We start from the raw sequence: 20,500 nt of genomic DNA, 5'->3' as shown, positions 1-20,500 counted from the left end.
TTTGCAAATCAGCCGGAGTATAATCCTCAGGTTCTTTTAAAGTTAACAATTGCCACAAACCTTTTGTCCCCTTGTAGGTTTTATTTGCAATTGTAACATCATCATTGGCAATGTCAACTTCCTTATTTCCAATAAAAAATTTATTTGCTTCTCGTCTAATACCATATGTAGTGTCTGTCATACTACTTTTACTGAGGTAATTTCCTAAATAGTCTGATGCTAAAAGACCAAAATCTAATTTCTGTGGGGTGTGTGTTTGTAATGGTTGCAATCTTGGTATCATTGATATTCTAGACGGAGTCATTGGGAGAATCTCCATTCGAGGCCTCTCTGTTTTGGCGATTTTTTTTAATTCTTGTAATGGCTCTATTAAAGGTTGGAATGTTTGAAACCTCTCTTCAGCCTCTAGAAACTTGCCACGTTTTAAAGCTCTATATTTCTCTCGTATTTGATTTGCAGAGTCAACCAATTCTTGTTGAATGTTTTTCATCTTTTATTTACATTTTATTTATCTCATTTGACAAAGGATTGTACTCAAACACTTTATCATGTATTATCAAACAATATGCAGATGTATTTGCTGGTACATTTTCTGCAGTTTCAATCTCTAATTTAATATCAACAATTCCTTCCTTCACTGTTTCGTTCTGTCTAGAACAGTCTATTACAATTAGAGGATATTTCTTCATAAACTCAGCCCTACTAATCATAGGATCTGGGATAGTATTATAGTAAGTCTCTCTAAACCTCATAAACATCTCATAAGCTTTAGAGACATCTCCATTTTCAAAGTCGAGATTTAAATCACTATAAGGATAATATTCAGAGTTTAGAAATACTTTGAGATTTTTTAACTTACAGTGATCAAATTCATCAGTTCTTTTTCGTGCACTATTATCCCTAGCTGTTTGGAAACCAAATATAATATACCTAGGCTTCTCCAAACTTGAAGATGTCTTTACTGACCATGTATGTCTTGTAGTATTGGGATATGATGGAAGTTCATGCAACTCTAAGCTTCTAAATGCAATTTGCAAATTTTTATTTTGCAATAACATCTTTTGTAATTGTAACTTCTCTCCATCTGATGGTATTACATGTGGCATCACCCATTGAATTGAGTTAAGTGTAATTTTAGGAATCAAATCAGCAGTACCACTGGCTGGAGCACTAGTGGTTGTTAATATACAATTCAAATCATTTTTGGATCTTTTCAACACCAATTCTTGTTTGACATTTACTAATACCTTATTAAAATCCTCAAATACACCCATTAACAGTTCTAATGGCAAACAAGTACTAAACTTGCCACTTTTATGGAACTCTTTTAAATTCGTGTCAGAATCAAATGCCACATTTGACAATTTAGTTGTTTTATTGTAAGAGCTCAATATTTTCATAAGACTAGAAATTCCTGGGTTTCTTACAATGTCTATTTCTTTACCTGCGACTTCATATCTAATTTCATCAAATAAGAATGCAAATGCATTATTTATAAAATGACCTTTATCATGATTTTCAATTTCTCCCTTAATATACAGATAACTCCTACATGGGAGAGTTAGCAAATCTTGATTATTAATACATATTCGAATTTCATCAGAATTATTTATTGCTAAAGTGTTATGGGGAACATAGGAGTGATTTGTAATTTTAACCACACTATCGTCGAATTGGGATTTCCCTGTAACGTCTAGAAAATCTTCCATTTTTATTAATAGAAAATTTTAACTTTAGTCCTATTGATCGTAGGAACCTAGCATTTTGTATACTTATAGATAAATTCTTATAAATTCTCATATCTTTTTTATATGACAAGTAATTGTAGTTTCTTCTCCATTAAAGTCAATTGCCTTGTCATGCTGATCGGCAAATGTAATACTGACAACATCTAAACTTCTCTTATTTACAGGAAAATATATAATATTTCTTGGAACTTCAATAATTTTGTAGCCAGGAGGAGCTTCTGGATAAAAGCTATGTATGGTGTGTGATTTGTTTCCATTTAAATAGGACCCGTTTGCAATATTACATTTTACTCTAATCACATTTACATTATTAATGTTTATTTTATTTGTAGATTCAAACTGTACACCAGGAGTAGAAACACCTTTAAATCCCAATAAAACAGACCCTAAACATGGTTTTGTAAAATCAAACACGTGGCTAGAAAGTAATGTCGCTTTCATAGTTTTATTATTAGCTGTAAGGAAAAAGTCTGGGATTTGCTTTTGAATTTCCTTTGCAAGCTCAACCACCTCATATGTTCCTTCAGAAATTTCTATTGTAACTGGAGCATTGTGATCATAATAGAAAACATCATCACCTTCTCCAATGGTTAATTTGTTTCCTTTAAGTTGATTTAATTTTGGAATAAGCCCTTTGAATAAAAGTTTGACTTTAGTATTAATTAATGCTTCTCCATTTTTATGTATTATAACTTTAAGTTTACCATCTAATAACTGGTTTAAATCATCAACTAAGATCTCTCCCTTTGGTAATGTTTTTTTCTCTACTTTGTAATATGTTAAAGTATTTAGTGGTTTTTTTACATTAAATATAGAATTATAACTTTGAAAATCTACTAATCCAATTACATAATCATCATTTAATTCTATGGGAGGAAAGAACACTGACTTTAGCTCTGGCTCTGTACCCGAAAATGTTATAGTAAATGAATCCATTTTTATAAACAAAAATTTTTTATGAATGATAAACATAAAATTCCACAAATAGAACTATTTAAATCTTGTATTTGATCGGTTGTATAGAATATTTTATGTCCCTCAAAATATTTAATTACTTCTTTTGGAGGTTGGATTCCAAATGGGTCAAAATAAATTACAATATCTTTATTTTTACGATATGCTGTCCAATGTGTGCCAGATGAACTGTCTAAATTAACTATTCCGCACTCTTTTACTTTTGGTGTTAGATTTTTTAGCTCGTTTTTTAGGTACACCCCCCGGAAGTGAGGCACGTCTTTTGCGGCCTCTAACAGCTGGTAGTTGTCCATCTTTTTTATTAAATTTTAATCCCATTCCCATTTTTGCTTTTGCCTTCATCAAATTTGTCACCGCATAAGCTGCAGCTCTTTCAGCAAGATTTGCGTCCTTGGCCGTTACTCTAGTCCAAGCTAAGTCTGCTAATCTCATGTCTGCTTTGTTCCGAGCAGCGGTATCGGGATTATTCATGTAGAATATGTCATGCTCTTTACAATAAGAGTCTAACTTATTTTTTGGAGGTACATTTTTGGCTAGATTTTGACGTATATTCGTTCCAGGTCCACAGTACCGATATGATGGTATGTGAAGTGGAAATGGAAGATTATTTATAAGAGTATTCAATAGCCCTCGACCCCTGTAAGGCTTTAAGAATAAACCTTTGCCTTTTTTACATGTTTTCTTATTATCATTTTTCACCATTTTTATTATATAAAAAATGTCTTTTATTCAACAAAAACATAAATTTAAAATAGTACATACTAAGGAAAATATACCAAAGAAGTTGGGTCTATTTCCTACCAATATTCGATGTGTTATTTGTGGTCCAAGTGGAAGTGGGAAGACGGTTGTAATTTACAATTTAATTGTAAGAAAGGAAGGATTAAAATTTACAAACTTATATTTAATATCTAAATCTTTAGAACAAGAAAAATATAAAAAAATGATTGAAATATTTAGTATGTGTGACGAAGTGAAATTACACACGTTTACTGACTGTGAAATCACACCAAATGATGTAAAATCACAGTCAGTTGTTGTATTTGATGACATAAATAGTCAAAATATTACACAATTTTTTTCAATGGGTCGACATAAAAATATTAACTGTTTTTACTTGTGTCAATCTTACAGCAAAGTACACAAACATTTACGTGATAATGTAAATTTCCTAATATTATTTAAACAAGATGATTTAAATTTAAAACATGTATATAACAATCATGTTGGTAATGACTTTTCATTTAACCAATTTAGAAATCTCTGCCACCAATGCTGGGATAAAACTAAATATGGCTTTTTTGTAATAGACAAAGAAAGGTCAAAGAATAATGGCAAATATAGATTTATGTTTGATCAATTTTATAGTGACCAAGCGCAAGCGTATTGATGCCATCTTCTAGAATAAACCTCTTGTCATCGTCAAATGATAGTACTTTCTTGTTCATGGTTAAGGTTTGAAGATGATGATTTGTAGATTTAATTCTTGTCACATTCTCATAGTAATCTTGCCCAGTTGCAAGACAGTTCAAATAATTTTGATGTCTAAGGAGATGTTTAACTGTAGCACCATCAGCTCCTTTAGCTTTCTTCACCTCTAAAGCTTGCTTGTCTTCTTCATATAACCATTTTAGAGGAATATAAGAATATAACTTTGGTCTTAAACCACAATATTCAAACATAATATGACCATCTAATTCGTCTTTGAACTTGCCTGTGACTTTTTTATTTTTATCAGAGTATAAGAAATGGTCTTTACTATATCCAGAGGTATCAAAATAGTGCAAGTCACTTTCTATTTCCTTGTAAAAGTCCTCTGTAACTATAGAATACATTAAAGAATCTGTATCAGTCATAAGAAATCTTTTGTTCTTAAATTTTGACATATAATTATAGTGGAAATCATACATTATTACTTTACTAATATCCAAAATGGTCATTCCCAAATATATCGGCTTATTAAACTTTACAACTAATTTATTTAAATGTATAGCATGTAAATTGTTATCGAACTTTTTGCTACAGTCAAACCTTGGATTAGTGACATATTTTGTTAATAGTGACTCATCCTTGAGATATATATCACGAAACTTGCGTTGGTTCATAATTGTTCGACCAAAGAGACTATTATTTAACAATTTGTAAAAGTCTTTTTCAAAATCATTTTTAGCACATTTGCGTTTTTCAATATTAAAATTAATATAGGGTGCAAGCCATTTTGATTGTCTAAATTTTAAAATTCTATAGTATTTTGTAGCAACCAAACCTAATTCCTCATATTTTTGTAATGCTTTATAATGTAAAATATATTTAGTTTTGTCATTTAAATTAGGTATTAATTTGCCATTCATTTTCTCAGGTGCTAATGGATAGTCATTATGTAAATCATGTAAGCTTTTATCGTATTTTAAATCAACTTCTAAGATATATCCAAACTCATCATTTTGATTGTTTTTGTAGTCTATCTCATTCGTCCAACGAAATCCATCCACGGGTAGTGTCTCACACATAGCTGTGGAGTATAGCGAGTTACAATCTAAATATATTAAATACACACTTTCTTGATTGGGATCATAATGTTTGCCCATATATCTATTATTGGCTTTAGTGTAACGTGTAGAAATCATACTGACTCCTCCTCTGATTGCACTTTCTATGAACAAATGCATGTCAATATCTTGAAATAATTGTAATTTTATACCAGTCATTCTAAGACAAGCTTCCCATGTTAGTCCTGGAAGTGAATACATATGTACGGGGTCAAGTTTGTAATCCTTTAAACACAGGTCTCTAAATGTCTCAAACACATCAGCCAGTAGCAATACATCTGTTTTAAGATATAAATCATGATATTCTTGTAAATTATGTATATTAAAATGGGTCCAGACATTTTTAGCATGTTCATATTCGATGGAAGAGATATGTTCTTTAGTTAAAGTACTGTAAAATTTTTCAATTGGAGGTAGAGACTCTGCAAACTTATCTGGTCCTGTCATATATTCATAGGGAAATACGCCTTTGCGTTGTAGTAGTGGATTGTCTATGAATCTAAATGTATTTAAATTGGAAGCTAATTTGTATAATGGAAGGGACAGAAAGTTATAGGAATCTAAAAATACTAAATCATCAACAGAGAATGAAATGTACTTTTCCATATCTTTGGCTATGCAATTTAATTTACGATTAAACTTTCCCAAGTGTTGCATAATTAAATGTCCATCGTAATTTTTTAAGTTATGAAAGAATACTGGTATTTTCTTTGTTACTTTATAGTTTAAATTGCAATCATTGTGGGCAGCTCCACGGTATTGGCCATTTGAATGACAATGTTCCCGTACCCTATCAAAATATAGAGGCTTTTCACAAATATGACAATGTGTTGAGTTTTGGAAAGATGCCTCTTGCTCAGGAGTCATTGCTAGGGGAATATATATTGCCATTTGATTTTTAATATAATCATAAGTCTGAAATAATTTTTCAAAAAACACATCCATAACATTTGTACCACTGTACAACTCTTCAGAAATAATTTTTGAATCTTTTACTACGACAAATGCAAATCCCGATGGAGTATGTATATTAGAGTTTATAAAGCATTCAAAATCTGCATAAATCACATATGGAGCTTTAAGTTGATATTTATAATTTTTAAATTGTAATGTATCTTGTTTAGACATTTCCACTCGTTGGGCGTCAAAGTTTTTACAATATGTTGTGTGACGTTCTAATATGTCATTAGTATAAAAATGTTGCAAACACAACTTGCAAAAATGCTTCTTATGGTCATCTTTTGTAGAGTGGAACATTAACTTATCAAAATCACGAATTAAACAGTAATGTGATTTACGACCTTGTTGTAATAACAATAGATCTATATGAGTACTACTATTTAGTTTGGTTGTTCTTAATGGATATATACATTTATCATATTCAACCCCAAATACATTAACACTTATGTTATTTTGTATTTCAAATTTATCTATATCAGATATTTTCACAGGATATTTTATGTTTGTCATATTCAACTGACTTTCATAGGGTACATAATTAGAGACTCTATTAGCACTTTCATTGATACAATTCCTTGGATATAAAGCTGCTAAAATTGACCAAAGGAAGCATTTATTATCTGAATTTTTTATATTTAAAACTGCATGTTTTGATTGAATACTTTTTGGTGTGGGTATATATGACTTTGGAGTTAGGGGCTTATACTTGTAAACATGCAGCTGCCAATACTTAGTATGGTCATATATCCAACCACTGCCTTGGGTTTGATATTTGTGAATGGATGCATCAATCTTTAAAAGTGCATTTTTAATTTGAGGCTTTAAATCCTGCTTCTCAATAGTTAAGGTAGTAAGACTTCTAAAATCCGCTATACATTCTTTTTCATTAACTAATTTTCCATTTTTATCCATTGAATATTTTATAAATTTAATTCTCCTAACTAAAGTCCATTTTATTGGCATAGGACAAGACTTAAGAGTATTTTCAAGTTCAGCTCTAATCGATTCACCAACAAATTTAATCATTGTGTATGGACATTTGTTACAGGAATTAACATGTCTTCTAAAATGTCCAACAACATTCATTTTACATAAATTACAAGTCTTGTGACTTTGTAATATATGTGATTTTAGAGCCACATTATTATCACAGATTAAATTGCAAACTTTGCACAGTTTCACCTTCATTTTATGAATTACCTTGTAGTGGCGAATCAGGTTGCTTTTTTTGGAGAGCAATGCAAAACAATGTTGACATGTAGTCTTCATTTTTATATATGTAATTAAAAAATAGGTTGGAATCTTCTATATAGTAGAAATTACATTTTGACAATTTCAATTAATGAGAAATAATAATTTGAATTAGAATTTTATATTTTAATATTCAAAACAATTTCATACAATAAGATTTAGCAATTGTAATTTTCTAAATCAAAACTAAATCCAAAAACTTAAATAAAAAATACTTTTTAGCAATTCAGATTGCTGAGTCTACATATATACAGAGTGAGTGTTACCTATTTTAAAGGAGACTTGACAAAATTATATAGTGAATATAATTCGGCTAAGTTTTTAAATAATAACTTGTGCACACTTTTGACTCAAAGTCCCCCGGTGCATGAAGTTTGGCTAAGTTTTTAAATAATAACTTGTACACACTTTTAACTCAAAGTCCCCCGGTGCATGAAGTTTGGCTAAGTTTTTAAATAATAACTTGTGCACACTTTTGACTCAAAGTCCCCCCCCGTGAGTGAATTTGGCTAAGTTTTTAAATAATAACTTGTACACACTTTTAACTCAAAGTCCCCCGGTGCATGAAGTTTGGCTAAGTTTTTAAATAATAACTTGTGCACAATTTTGACTCACTTAAAAATAGTAATAACAAAATAAGTTATTTTTTTGGATAGAGAAGCAGCACACAGTTGACATGTAACTAAAAAACAAAGTTAGCATCTTCTATATGATGGAAATTACATTTTAGACAATTTCAATTAATGGGAAATAATAATTTAAATCAGAATTTTAAATTTTAATATTCAAAACAATTTCATACAATAAAATTTGGCAATTGCAATTTTTTAAATCAAAACTAAATCCAAAATCTTAAGTAAAAATACTTTTTAGCAATTCAGAATGCTGAGTCTACATATATACAGAGTGAGTGTTAGTTATAGAGAAGACTATGTTACCTATGTTAAAAGGAACTCGACAAAATTATATAGTGAGTATAATTCGGCTAAGTTTTTAAATAATAACTTGTGCAAACTTTTGACTCAAAGTCATGAGTGAATTTGGCTAAGTTTTTTAAAATAGACTTATATACATTTTAAGTTCCTTAGTGACTGTTCAAAATACTCTAAGTGTTTAAAAATATACTTATATACATTTCAAGTTCCTTAGTGACTCAATTCGGCTAAGTTTTGAAAAATGGACTCGGGAAATTAGCTACACTCCTAAGTTAAAAGAAATACAGAGTAGGCCTATGAGTACAAGCATCAATTACGTCACCAATTGATCCCATGACCCGACACGCGACAACATATTACAATAGTCTAGCTTAGATGTCAAAGACTTACCAAAACAAGAAGATCCAGGTGGAAGAGTTAGTGATGATTCCGTAGAATGCCCCCCTTATATACCACAAAATTGTCTAAATTAATTTAGAACTTAACAATGGAAATTGAACAAACTGAAATTGAACAATTGAATAATTGAGGTCAATCAATCAAACATATTTGGTAATTGTCTAAACCTGCCCCAGACAGACTGGCGCCAGACAGACAGAGAATGTTGACAATTGGTTTTGATTGGGGTCATTAGGTTACACTCACAGTCATTCATTTGAGTCAGGCATAGTTTACACATAGCCATAAGCGTGCCCGAGTTCACGCACAAACCTCACATGATTTTGAAAATATACATGGGAATGGATGTGGATTTGAAATTTTAATGGAGTTTGAACATTTATATAGGCTTGTATTGGACGAGATCCAGGTCTTTAAAAAAGTGGCCAAAAAATGAGCCATATTCCAGACGTGATTTTTAGTATTAACAAAAGTAGAAAATTTATATAGGGGTGTATAGGTCGAGAGCTGGGTCTTTAAAAAAAGTGGCCAAAAAAAGCTCTTCCATTTTTTTCTCATTTTTCCCCTATAAAAAGTGCCCTAAAAGTGCCTCTAAAACGCCGAAAGTGGGGTCATATTCTGGTATTATATCTACTTTAGTTTATAGCCTGGTCAATAGAAACTATCTTCGGCCTTGTAGAGATAAGCAGGCTAGATATTACAAGCCAGGGTCTTATCTCAGCCTTGTAGTCAGCAATAAATGTACAAGCTGGCAGAGAACACCCATGACCTGAACTGCAAGTGTGTGGTAGTGTGTAGAAGTCATACTTTTTATGGGAAGTCGTATATGGTCGGAATGGTTTCGTTGTTGAATTGTTATAAAATATATGTTTTACACGATTTAATGTTTATTACTACTCATTTGTATCTTGGCTTGGCATGGATATGCGATAATATTGACTATTTAAAAACTTAACATATTGTAAATACTGATTTCATATAAATCATTGAATAAAAAAATAATTAGTTTGTGGTTTTTAGCGTTTTTAGCTAAGGAAACCATATAATGTGCGTACATAATCTTCCTTACAGAAGGTGATTTCTGTTATGTATACGCAGAGTTGGTTTTAATGTTTACTAAAAATTCACTGTTTTCAAAAACTTTATGAACAATTTTTACGAAACAAGGCTACCTATATCCATAAATCATTGATCGTCCTGAGAGTTGCAAAGAAATAGCGAGAGTAGTATAAAATTCACTCCCACATGAGAAAATGTCAACTGTTTAATACCGTAAAACTATCTCAACATTTCATTTTAGTCAGACAAATCCGACTGCTTACTAAACATTTTGTTCTGAATTCAGCTACAATTAGTTATAGTATTTAAATTCTGTAGTATCTATCATATGAGGATAATGCAAAAAAAAAAAATAACGAGAACAAGTAATGTCCGACTGTGTAATATACCTACTCACTTAACAGTATGCGAACAACACCATTTTCCGATGTTAAATATTTTAATGTGCGAAGAAGACGATTGTGCATCTTCTAAACTTATAATTTATCAGTGGATAGTGGATGTCGCCTGTAGATAGCAAGGACCGGCAGTCACTGGTGGATTACAATTAGTTTTAGGATTTGAACTATTTTACGTCAGATCAGGATTATGTGAAGCAGATGTTCAACACGTGCCAACGAGTTAAAATGTTACTTTCAAACAAGTACCGGTAACACAAATGAATGTTTTTTTGTTCAAAGTCATGATGTGTAAAGTCTATAGGGGTTGTGTGACTTCTAATCTGAATAAAATAGCCTAGTTGGATTACAATTAGTTTTACGATTCAAACTGTCACATTTAAGAACATGATAATGCAAACCATTGATGAGGACTAACAGATGTTCACACTATTTACACGTAGGTTACTACAGTTCATCACACGTGAAGAAATACGACTTTGTGTGTTTCAATGTTAATGCTGTATCGATGTGTCTGTGAAGCTACTAAACTTGTAATTTATCAGTGGATGCCGCTATCAGATAACAGCCCGGTACGACGGTGTGGCGGTGTGCAAGGCTTGGCTCACGGCGGTGTTAAGTAGGTTTATTGTTTAGATCAAGATTTCCTCTGCTCTCTCTGCGTCATGAGCGAATGTCAGCTACCAGCTAACCCACTTGCCAGTTGCACCTACAGATAATTAACATCTGTTACTCGCTACTTGCCACCTTATCTAATCATGATGGTTGTTAGAAATCGATCATAATCTTTATGGTTAATTAGTAGTTTTACCCGTGCTTCGCGGGGAAGATTGATGCAGAGAAGATATTTTTTACTGCTGAAAGTACAGTTGCACTGGTTCTGTTTTGTATAGAAACTTAATTGAATGCATATCACAGAAATGTGAGTATGTCGTAGCTGTACTTCACGCATTTACTGGTCAAGCCATTGATTAAACGAGAAACGAACCACCTTATATATTGACCATCCTTGTGGACCAGGATAATACACAATTACCATGTTTTTAGTGTTTTGTTGTCTTTTCTTTCATAGCTTAAAAACTGTTATATCTAAACGAAATATTGTCATTAAGAAAGATAATTGCATCCAAAGAACAAACAGTAAAATTTTCCGTAAAAGAAGATGGAAAAATTAGTCGACAATATTGAACTTGAACACACTCAATAAACACGTCAAAACAGCTGAACAGCTGAAAGTTTATAGTTCTCGCCAGGAATCAAAAGGAAGCTGCCTCCTGAGAAAAGTTAATGGCTTTTTGACAGTTCGAAACTGGGGTCCAGCGTCGTAGTCGGTAACAAAACTACACGCGTAATCTCTCTCCATTCTACTCGCATCTCCCATTCATATTTGGGATGCAAATACAACAATACGCCAAATTGCGTCCCCATCAATTGTATTGTGAGAGAGTGGGCTCAGGCAGGGTCCTAGCACGTCAACCGAAGCTTATTGTGCATAAACTCTGGGTTCCCTTCTAAACGAAGGACTTTCGTCATTTCTCCATAAATTATAATGCTAAAGCTTCAGTAGTGTACAACAGTTTCGAAAGTCTATCATTCGGCGATCTACAGCCTAAGATTGTTAGTATTGTTACTATTTCAGGTAAACAAAGGTAAATCCCATCAAGACTAAACCATCAAACTGGGTCATGAAAACGAGGTAAATTAAACCACAGCCAAGTCGCGTGCTGTAGGTGTTGTGTTGGCGTGTCTCTGTACTATACCGCACGGGCACACGTATCTCGCGGACAATCTGAGTGTGTCCGCGGGATCGATGGCCCAAGGCCGTGTCACGTGACCTTCAACTCACAGCTGATTGCAGACTACACTCGTCACCTGACGCGTCGCCCGAGTCTCTCCCGCGTGACTGACAGAGACAGCTGTTAGCCGCCGCCGCCGGTAGAACACTGCGTGAGGCTCACGTCAAAAGTTGTGTTCCAGCGGTTCCAGTCACGACATGGAATGGAAGTTTGAGATTTGATATATTTTCGTTGGATGGTGAAGAGTTCATGAGTATCATCATTTTATCCTCTACGAGTTGTATAGTCAATGGTACAATTATTCAACGAAACTTTAAACATAATCATTTATTCTGTGGTCGCTGATTATACCATACCTAACTACAGTATTCACCTTTTGAAGCAAACATAGGCCTACTAAGTGGTCGGAAAAAATCATAGCATTAGAGGTAAAAAGAGGCCAGCACCCTTTTAAGAAATAGAAAAATCGAAGTCGATAAGAATCGAAGTTAATGATTATCAATAATAATTCATTTAAAAAACTGCCAATTCAAAATGTTAAAATTGTGTGTATCTATGCCACACATTTGTTGACGTTTTTGTAAGGGAACGGTCCAAACCCTGGTATTGTTACTATTTAACGTCGACCTTTAGTTAAGAAAGCATCATTAATGATAGCCCGGGCCCAATTGTTAAAGCAATTCCAATAAGCCTGCTTATAATGACATATAAATCATGAAACATATGACATTATTTATAATGTGTAATTGTTCAGTTTGTATTGGTGTTGTGTTCTGTTCTGTCTATTAAAAGTTAAATTTAATTTCCAAAACAAATCTTAAGGTTTCTTATTTATTATAGTTATATAGCTGTTCTGAAAGGACCTCAAACTAACACCAATGACATAATCTGATTTGAAGTCGACACCGCTCAGCTACCCAGACAATCAATTTTAGGCGATCCTTATACAAATCTTCATAAGTTTAAATACATCTTGCATTTCGGAACTGTGAAAACCCATAGATAAAACTTTGATAACTCGACAATTGGTGGACCCAGAGGTTGTCGAGTTATCGAGAACATTGAAAATTTTAATGGGTTTTAATAAATTAATACATAACAGAGACTAATATTTACATTTATAAATGTATTACTTACATGAGTATTTTTACATATTGAGTGAAAAATCTTTAAAAAATTTCAAATATTCAACAATTAAAATTTGAAAAGTCGAACACAGACAAAGCTGTTGATCCGTTCCCTGTCGAGTTAGTGAGGTTTTAACTGTAATTCCGCATCAGGACTAATAATTGTTGAGGAAATGTTTTTCGGTACTGTACCGTATATAAAAACTGCATTATATTGAATTTGTTTAAAGCTAAATGTTCAAATTAATTTGATAATTGAAGACGATTATTGGTTGATGTATAAAATCCTACCGACAAACTAGAAAATTATTATTTTTATCATGTACTCGTACTGTACAGCAACATGAATGTAGCAACCGCCTTCAAACAGTTCCAAGTTGACTGCAGTACTAAGCTGATCGGAACTTGCATAATCTTAATTGAAGGGGTTGATAAAGTGTACTTGATTCAATGAGTAGCTTCTACTTCTACTAGTAGATTGAGAGACAAGGCGACGGATCAAAATTCTCTGCACTAATTGACAAAGTGCATATCTTTACATCCTAGACGTTAAAGTATATTTCAAAATATATTAAATAAAAATATATGTAAGAGAATCTATTTTAAATATTTTCACTATTAGTGACTGCAAAGTAAGACAAATTAAATGTCACCCTTTAGTCATGTAACATGATACATTAAATCATTGACTATAGTACATAGCCAATGACTAAACATACCCCCTTAGGGACTTTTCATTCTTATGTATCAGCAGAAAATAGTTTTGAGGTACAGTGTGAGTGTTTTACTTTCTAGTCTGTTTCTTTGCTCTTTCGCCAGCTTTAAAAATATTTTAACAAAGCGAACCAATCAATGTATCCGTTCATGTATGAGAACCGTTGCTACTTCTCAGAGTTTATAAACAAGAGAAAAAAAACAGTGTTAAATTTATTCTAAAGTTAGAGAAAACATTAGTCAACATTAGTGAATTTAAGTCTACCCAATTCTCAACATAAAACCCTATGTCTAAACAAGCGTCATCTTTTACAAAAGGAAAACATTTGCAGTTACCAAATTTCATATTATGTACTCATACTTTCACCAAATCAACACAACCTATAAGGCCAATTTATTAATTAATTATATTCACAATGTTCTTAATTGAAAAAAAATCTTAACTACCGGTATTGGAAATGGTTAAAAATTAATTACCTACAACCTCTATACTGTAACCTTTTCTTCTTTTCTTGTGAAACAGTTGATTGCAGTTCCATAACATCAATCATAATTTGTGTGAGCCTTGACTTGTCCTTCTCAGACACATTCAGGCTAACTACTTCAGTGGGAAAATCACTGTTATAGCCTTTTGTACAAAAAATATTAAAATATTAATTAAAACAACTATTGTATTGCATGTTTCTGAGATAAAAATATGTTCGTAATTTTTGTACGTTTTCATTTTAGAGGACCAAGAGAATTGAGAAATTTTAGGGAATATGAACTTCTCTCAGATTCTAAGGACAAATTGACCATAAAAGTAGACACTTAAGTCAATTGTGTTAGTAGCTTTGTCTTATATTTAACCTTAAGCCAATAAATGAATTTGAATGTAATTTTGTGGACAGTTCTCTCACTCTCATGATCCTTATTTATGACACATGAAACCGAACCCTGTATTTTCTTTATTTCTTATAGTTTGGTTTGCTGAAGTAGATTTTGCTCATGCTTTTATACTCAAAGCTATTCACCCCGACATATTTCATACACAATAAACAAAACATTTACCCTTTAAATCAAGAAAATGTATTGCTTTCACAACCCTCTTAGCATAGTGATTTAATTTTCTTTTCTTGCAATTATGATACCAACTCATCAACATATGAACATTTTAAAATCCTTAATGTTTTATTACCAAATAGGCCTATAAACTGTTTTTGTAAACATGTTCAAAGACGGTTAAGGTTTAAGGGCAGCATAATTTATAATACTTCTAATCAATCTTTGGGAGACCGAGCTGGTCTAGTGATTAGAGCGCCGGACTTCGATCCAAGGTTACGGGTTCAAATCCTGCCAAATCACCAATGCATTTTATATAAGTGATAATGCAGCAACCCCTAGGTCCAGCCTGAAGTAATCCGTGCCTAGCGTCTTAGGACAAAAAAATCATTCTGAGTCCACCCATTGACTAAACACATACCATCGTGTGTGGAACAGTAGAAACTCGATAAGTCTTTCAAGCGGATCGTCAAAGACTTGTTATCAAGGTTGAATTGTTACAGAGGTTTGCAAAATGTGATAAGGGGAATATAAAATCAAGTGTATATGAAAATGACACTTGTTATCTAGCGTCTCCTTACCGAGGTTCCATTGTATAATCAATGGTACACTCCACTAGACCAGTGGGCGCAAACGCCTTCGATTAGGAAGCAGTCTCAATCAGTGTCACTTGATGGCCCTCGCGCGTGCAGAGGCAGGCGGACGTAGTTTGCAGTGCAGGCAGGCATATATTTAGCACAATTGGGTGCCCTAGGCCTTGCTACGAGGGGCAGGCGTCGTGCATGTCAATGATGCTTTGTTTACTGCGACTCAAGACTCAAAGCCTCAGGCTTTTGTTACAGGGAAGCATTTCAAGAGTGTCTTGCCCAATTGTCAGTGATGATGGCATATTCATTCGCAATCGTGATGGTTATTATAAGTATTGATTGTGTTACTAAAATAGTAAAAAGTATTGATTCTTTAAAAAGAAGTAATATAAAATAAACCTACCGGTATTCAAACAATGTTTTATTTAAATATTATTATGTAAAGAACAATACAATCATGCTTAACTTCTTGTCCAAAAATAAATCCTTCTAAAGGTTCTTAAATTAAAAATGGTCAAAATATTTAAAAAAATTACCGATACAAATTATTTTACCATCCTGATTCCCATCTCTTTCTCTTTAAACATAGTTACACGTTCCTGATGGACTATAGTTACTGAACTACATTCCTCATTAATTGTAAAAGCAGTAAATGAAAGCTGTAAAATATGCAAGTGATTTTCCTTTTTTGGAAAGACCAGGATTGCAGATTCTTATGGTTACAACCAACGTCTAACTCGTTTTGTCGTTTCTGCTCCTGTTTCTCACCATAAAAATTGCCTTAAAAGTGACGAGACACACACACACACACACACACACACACACACACACACACAGAGACAAAGAAACTAATACTGTATGTACAAAGCCATCTTAGATAGCAAAATATTTTTTGACTGCAAAAATTTTTTTTTTATTTTGAAAAAATATGGTGCAATAAATTATGGCTGTTCAATTATTTGGTCGGCTAGTAATCCTATATCGCCTCCTTATTCAGTAATATTTTTTTAAAACAACCAAAACTTTAAAAATTTGGATACCATTAGTTTTGTTAGTACTTATTATAATTACCTTGCTTACCCTTTCTTGTGCATCTTATTAGGTCATCACCTCTCGCATTAGGTGCATTATTAGGTGATGGTGACAAACTCTAGCAATAACTCTTCTGCTAGTGCCACCAGTAACACTGATGATTCTGTTGCAGGACCCGCCAGAGATGGAGACATCCAGTTGGAGACTGGCGCTGGTGCTGGTGTCCGTGTTATGGCTGACGCAGGCTTGTCCCAACCACTGCTCCTGCCGCTACGAGCAAGGGCTCTACGTGGCCAATTGCTCGACCTTGCCTCCAACTGGGGGCAAGATTGAGTCACTCACCCTCCTCTCGTCACGCAGCCCTCTAGAACTGATGGATGGCCAGTTCAACATGGCGCGACACCTCAAATACCTCAACATGAGAAACTGCTCCATCTACTACATTCACAAAAAAACCTTCTACGGAGCAAAGAGTGTGATTGAAGTCGACCTATCCTACAACCAGATTGAAGAGTTAGAACCCACAGTGTTCCAGCATCTTAGCAGCCTTACTACTCTCATCCTGAGAGGAAATCCGATCCAGTTTTTGCCTGAAGTGCCCTTTCTGATCTCCAATTCTCTTCAACATTTGGACATAGGTGATTGTAAACTAGAGCACATTCCAAGAGTAGCGTTCTATGGGCTGAAGAGACTAAAATACTTATCTTTGGATAAGAATTTGCTGAAGTCTATCAAGTACAATTCTCTCCCAAAGGGTCTTAAGTATATTGATATTTCCAACAATCTCATTGTGAATTTCCCCACTGAAGTTATATCGTCTTTGACAAATCTGAGAAGACTGGGACTAGGAGGAAATCCAATCAATTGTTCTTGTTCTTTACTGAATTTGCAAGACTGGCTCTCTGGGCGAGGGGTGATATTTGAGGATGATGTGATCTGTTCCTTACCTTCACAATACAAAGGGGTGAGTTGGAGCAAGGTGGATGAGAATTCTTTGTGCCTAGCTGAAGCGAGAAAGGAAGAGATGGACCATTATATTTATAGCCCTTTGTTCAAAAATAGATTGTTAAGAGAAAACTATTATGAAAATGAGAATGCGTACCAAGGAGAACCCATACAATCTGACCAACCTCAGCCTAACTCAAACTCAGATGCTGAAGTTTTGTTTCAGAACGATGATACATTAGCAATGGGTGAAATGATGAGGGACGAAGACGGAACATCAAGCATTACTGAGAAGAAGGGGAACCAAGAAGAAACCAAAGTGGATGATGTTAAACTAGACGAGGCAGACAGCAAAATTGAAGCTGCAGAACCAGTAAGTTACATTGAAAATCAAGAATCAACAGATGATGGTAGTAAAACTGAGGATGACAAAGTTTTATCTGAGTCTCAAAGTGAAAATGTTCCTAACAAAGATGAAAAGGAAAGTGGTTCATCTCCAGAAACAGAAACTGATTTAGTTGCAGAAGAAACAGTTAATTTGAATTATAGTAAACCAGTTGAGTTCAAAACGCTGAGCGAAGATGAAAACAAAGAATCAGACGACTTGAAAAATGAAGGACTGATTCATGCAGAAATCAATTCTTTGCAGGAGACAAATTACACAGAGGAAGAATCAACTGTTTTGCCATACTTAGAAGATACAACGGAAGATGAAGTACCGTCCACAGAAGAAACACCGGGCCTTAGTAATACAGAGATAGAAGATAATGAAGAAGGGTCACTAAATGTTACCAGTACTACAGAAACAAACAATAGCACTAATGTAGAAGATCCTGCAATCCCAGACGATGACGTTGAAGACACTATCCCTCCTCCAACAACAATTCCTGATTTATATAGTGGAAATGATGAAACCAAAACAAATTCAAGTGTAGTTGTACCTCCAGTGATTGAACCTGAAGAACCAACAACCACTAGTTCAGATACAAAAGAGATATCAGCAATAACTGCATACAAGAATGGAAATATTAAACAAGTAGCTGGAGCAGAAGTTGTAATGTTCTGTGTTGGTGTTCTAATAGTTTGTTTGATCCTGTACTCTGTATACAGGTGCAGAAACTCAAAGAAAAGAAGAACAACGAGAATTGTAAAAGACAAACCGTCAAACCGCGACACTGAAATGCAAGACATGGCATCACTGTTGCCGAAACCACTGGAGGATGAAAAGAAAAACAATTCCAAATACCCTGACAAAGCACCGTCCAGTGAAACAGAGAAGCTCATTTCAAATGAAAATGAGAAAGAACTACCAACAATTATTCCGATTTCCGAAACCAAAGGCAAAAAGGAAGACAAAAACTCAATAAATAACAACACAGCTGACACAAGCGCTAGTCCGACAAGTAAAACACCTTTGATCCAACAGGGAAAACCTATTACGATCAACCCAGCGGCTCCCATCCAGAGGACCAAGGCCAAAGTTGGGATACTTCCTGACTCCATACCACGGACTCCCATATTCCTACAAAAGACCTACAACGGCACAAAGAATGTTTAGGCGAATGTGATAACTGAAAATATTCCTTCAGTGTTTATATGTAATATTTATATATAAATGTAATTATGGACGTTAGGACAACACTTTCTAGCAGCTAAGCTAGTCAAGTAGTGATAAGAATTGTTATTGACAGACCTTAATGAAAATGTTGGTTTGTTACCCGACACCAACACCAACTGAGCGGATTATTTCCTGCTCTTGACTGATTTATTTTGTTAATTAAATTAACCTTTGTAAATAGTTCATAGATGTAAATATTTATATGTTAAGCTGTATCTGAGGTTGTTATGAAGATTTAATAGTTTTATTACATTGTTGAAAACTGCTTAGAAAGCTATACATCTTGCTTTTAGTTTTTGTTCTGATATTTTCACAAGACAAATTTACTGTAGGCTTCTATGTTATTTATTCAATTTTAGTTTCAAATCTACAAAAGTGAGTTATTTTCTGGTAGATTTATATTTATAGACAGAATTGTTATATTTATCAACATCACACAAACTTTAGAGTCGTAATGAGGAATCCAAGATTTATTTGTGGAGTGCAAATTACTTTACCAGTTTATGCTTATTAAATGTTATTTTTTGTTAGTAGTTATTAATGTGGTGTTTATAAAATATATGAAACGTGATGATACTAAGTTGTAGTTTACATTTTTCATAAAGCGCTTGACCAAATATATATCCAGATTGTTATGGAACTATTATAAGCTACAACTGTTACTATTATAACCAACGTCAAAACATTTGTAATATTTTTCACATTAAGTAATAGTTAATACTGAACTAAAACACAATGTTTTAAGTTATAACAATTTTAAATGCTTCAGCAAAATTTTACCTGTCCTGTTTATGATGAATGTGATAATTTTATAAACAAAATATGAATCAATAAAATAAATAAGATATAATTATGTTTACCTTAAATTATAACAAAATCATTTTTTTTTTTTTTACTTTGCATTTGATAGTTTTGAATTAATAATCTGTATTTACAAAAGATGAATAATTACTTGAGTTTGATTCTTAACAAAAGAAACATTTGTATGTTTATTTGTCAAGAAGTAAAAACTGTAACTACCAAAATGATCTATTTAATGTTATAATATTATCTTTCAAAGTAACTTATTATAACTTTTTTAAATTTAATATGGTAAAATAATACGTACAACCACTAACAATAAACCACAATGTTAATCACATTTTCCTTGATCAAAATATGTAACAAGTTGTTGCACAAAAGACATATCACAAAAACACCTTAGTTACTAAGTACATACGTTGTTTTGTATATTTAAAATGTTGGCATATTTTTGTATGTAATTTAAGCTTGATAATAAATTTATACTTAAATTTATAACTGTATTGTTGGTTCTCCCTTAAACCTGGTGTTTTGTGAAGTAGAACATTAATTAATAAAAAAAAAG

The 20,500-nt window shown here is 33.1% G+C and overlaps 1 protein-coding gene across 1 annotated transcript in view; it reads left to right on the top strand.

Moving 5' to 3' along the window:
- The window catches only part of LOC128990043 (protein windpipe-like), a 58,187-nt gene extending 38,268 nt beyond the window's left edge, over nucleotides 1-19,919 (top strand). The window contains exon 2 of the mRNA XM_054412269.1: nucleotides 16,744-19,919. Within this exon, the coding sequence (XP_054268244.1) occupies nucleotides 16,756-19,074 (2,319 nt within the window). The 5' untranslated portion in view covers nucleotides 16,744-16,755 and the 3' untranslated portion in view covers nucleotides 19,075-19,919. The remainder of the gene's footprint in view (nucleotides 1-16,743) is intronic.
- The last annotated feature ends 581 nt before the right edge of the window (nucleotides 19,920-20,500 follow it).

The sequence above is a fragment of the Macrosteles quadrilineatus genome, unplaced genomic scaffold, assembly GCF_028750875.1.
Source record: "Macrosteles quadrilineatus isolate MER2022 unplaced genomic scaffold, UCM_ALF_1.0 Scaffold_3__2_contigs__length_128488019, whole genome shotgun sequence".
Classification (NCBI taxonomy): domain Eukaryota; kingdom Metazoa; phylum Arthropoda; class Insecta; order Hemiptera; family Cicadellidae; genus Macrosteles; species Macrosteles quadrilineatus.
The sequence above is the reverse complement of the archived record's forward strand: the minus strand, read 5'-3'. Positions and strand labels throughout refer to the sequence as shown.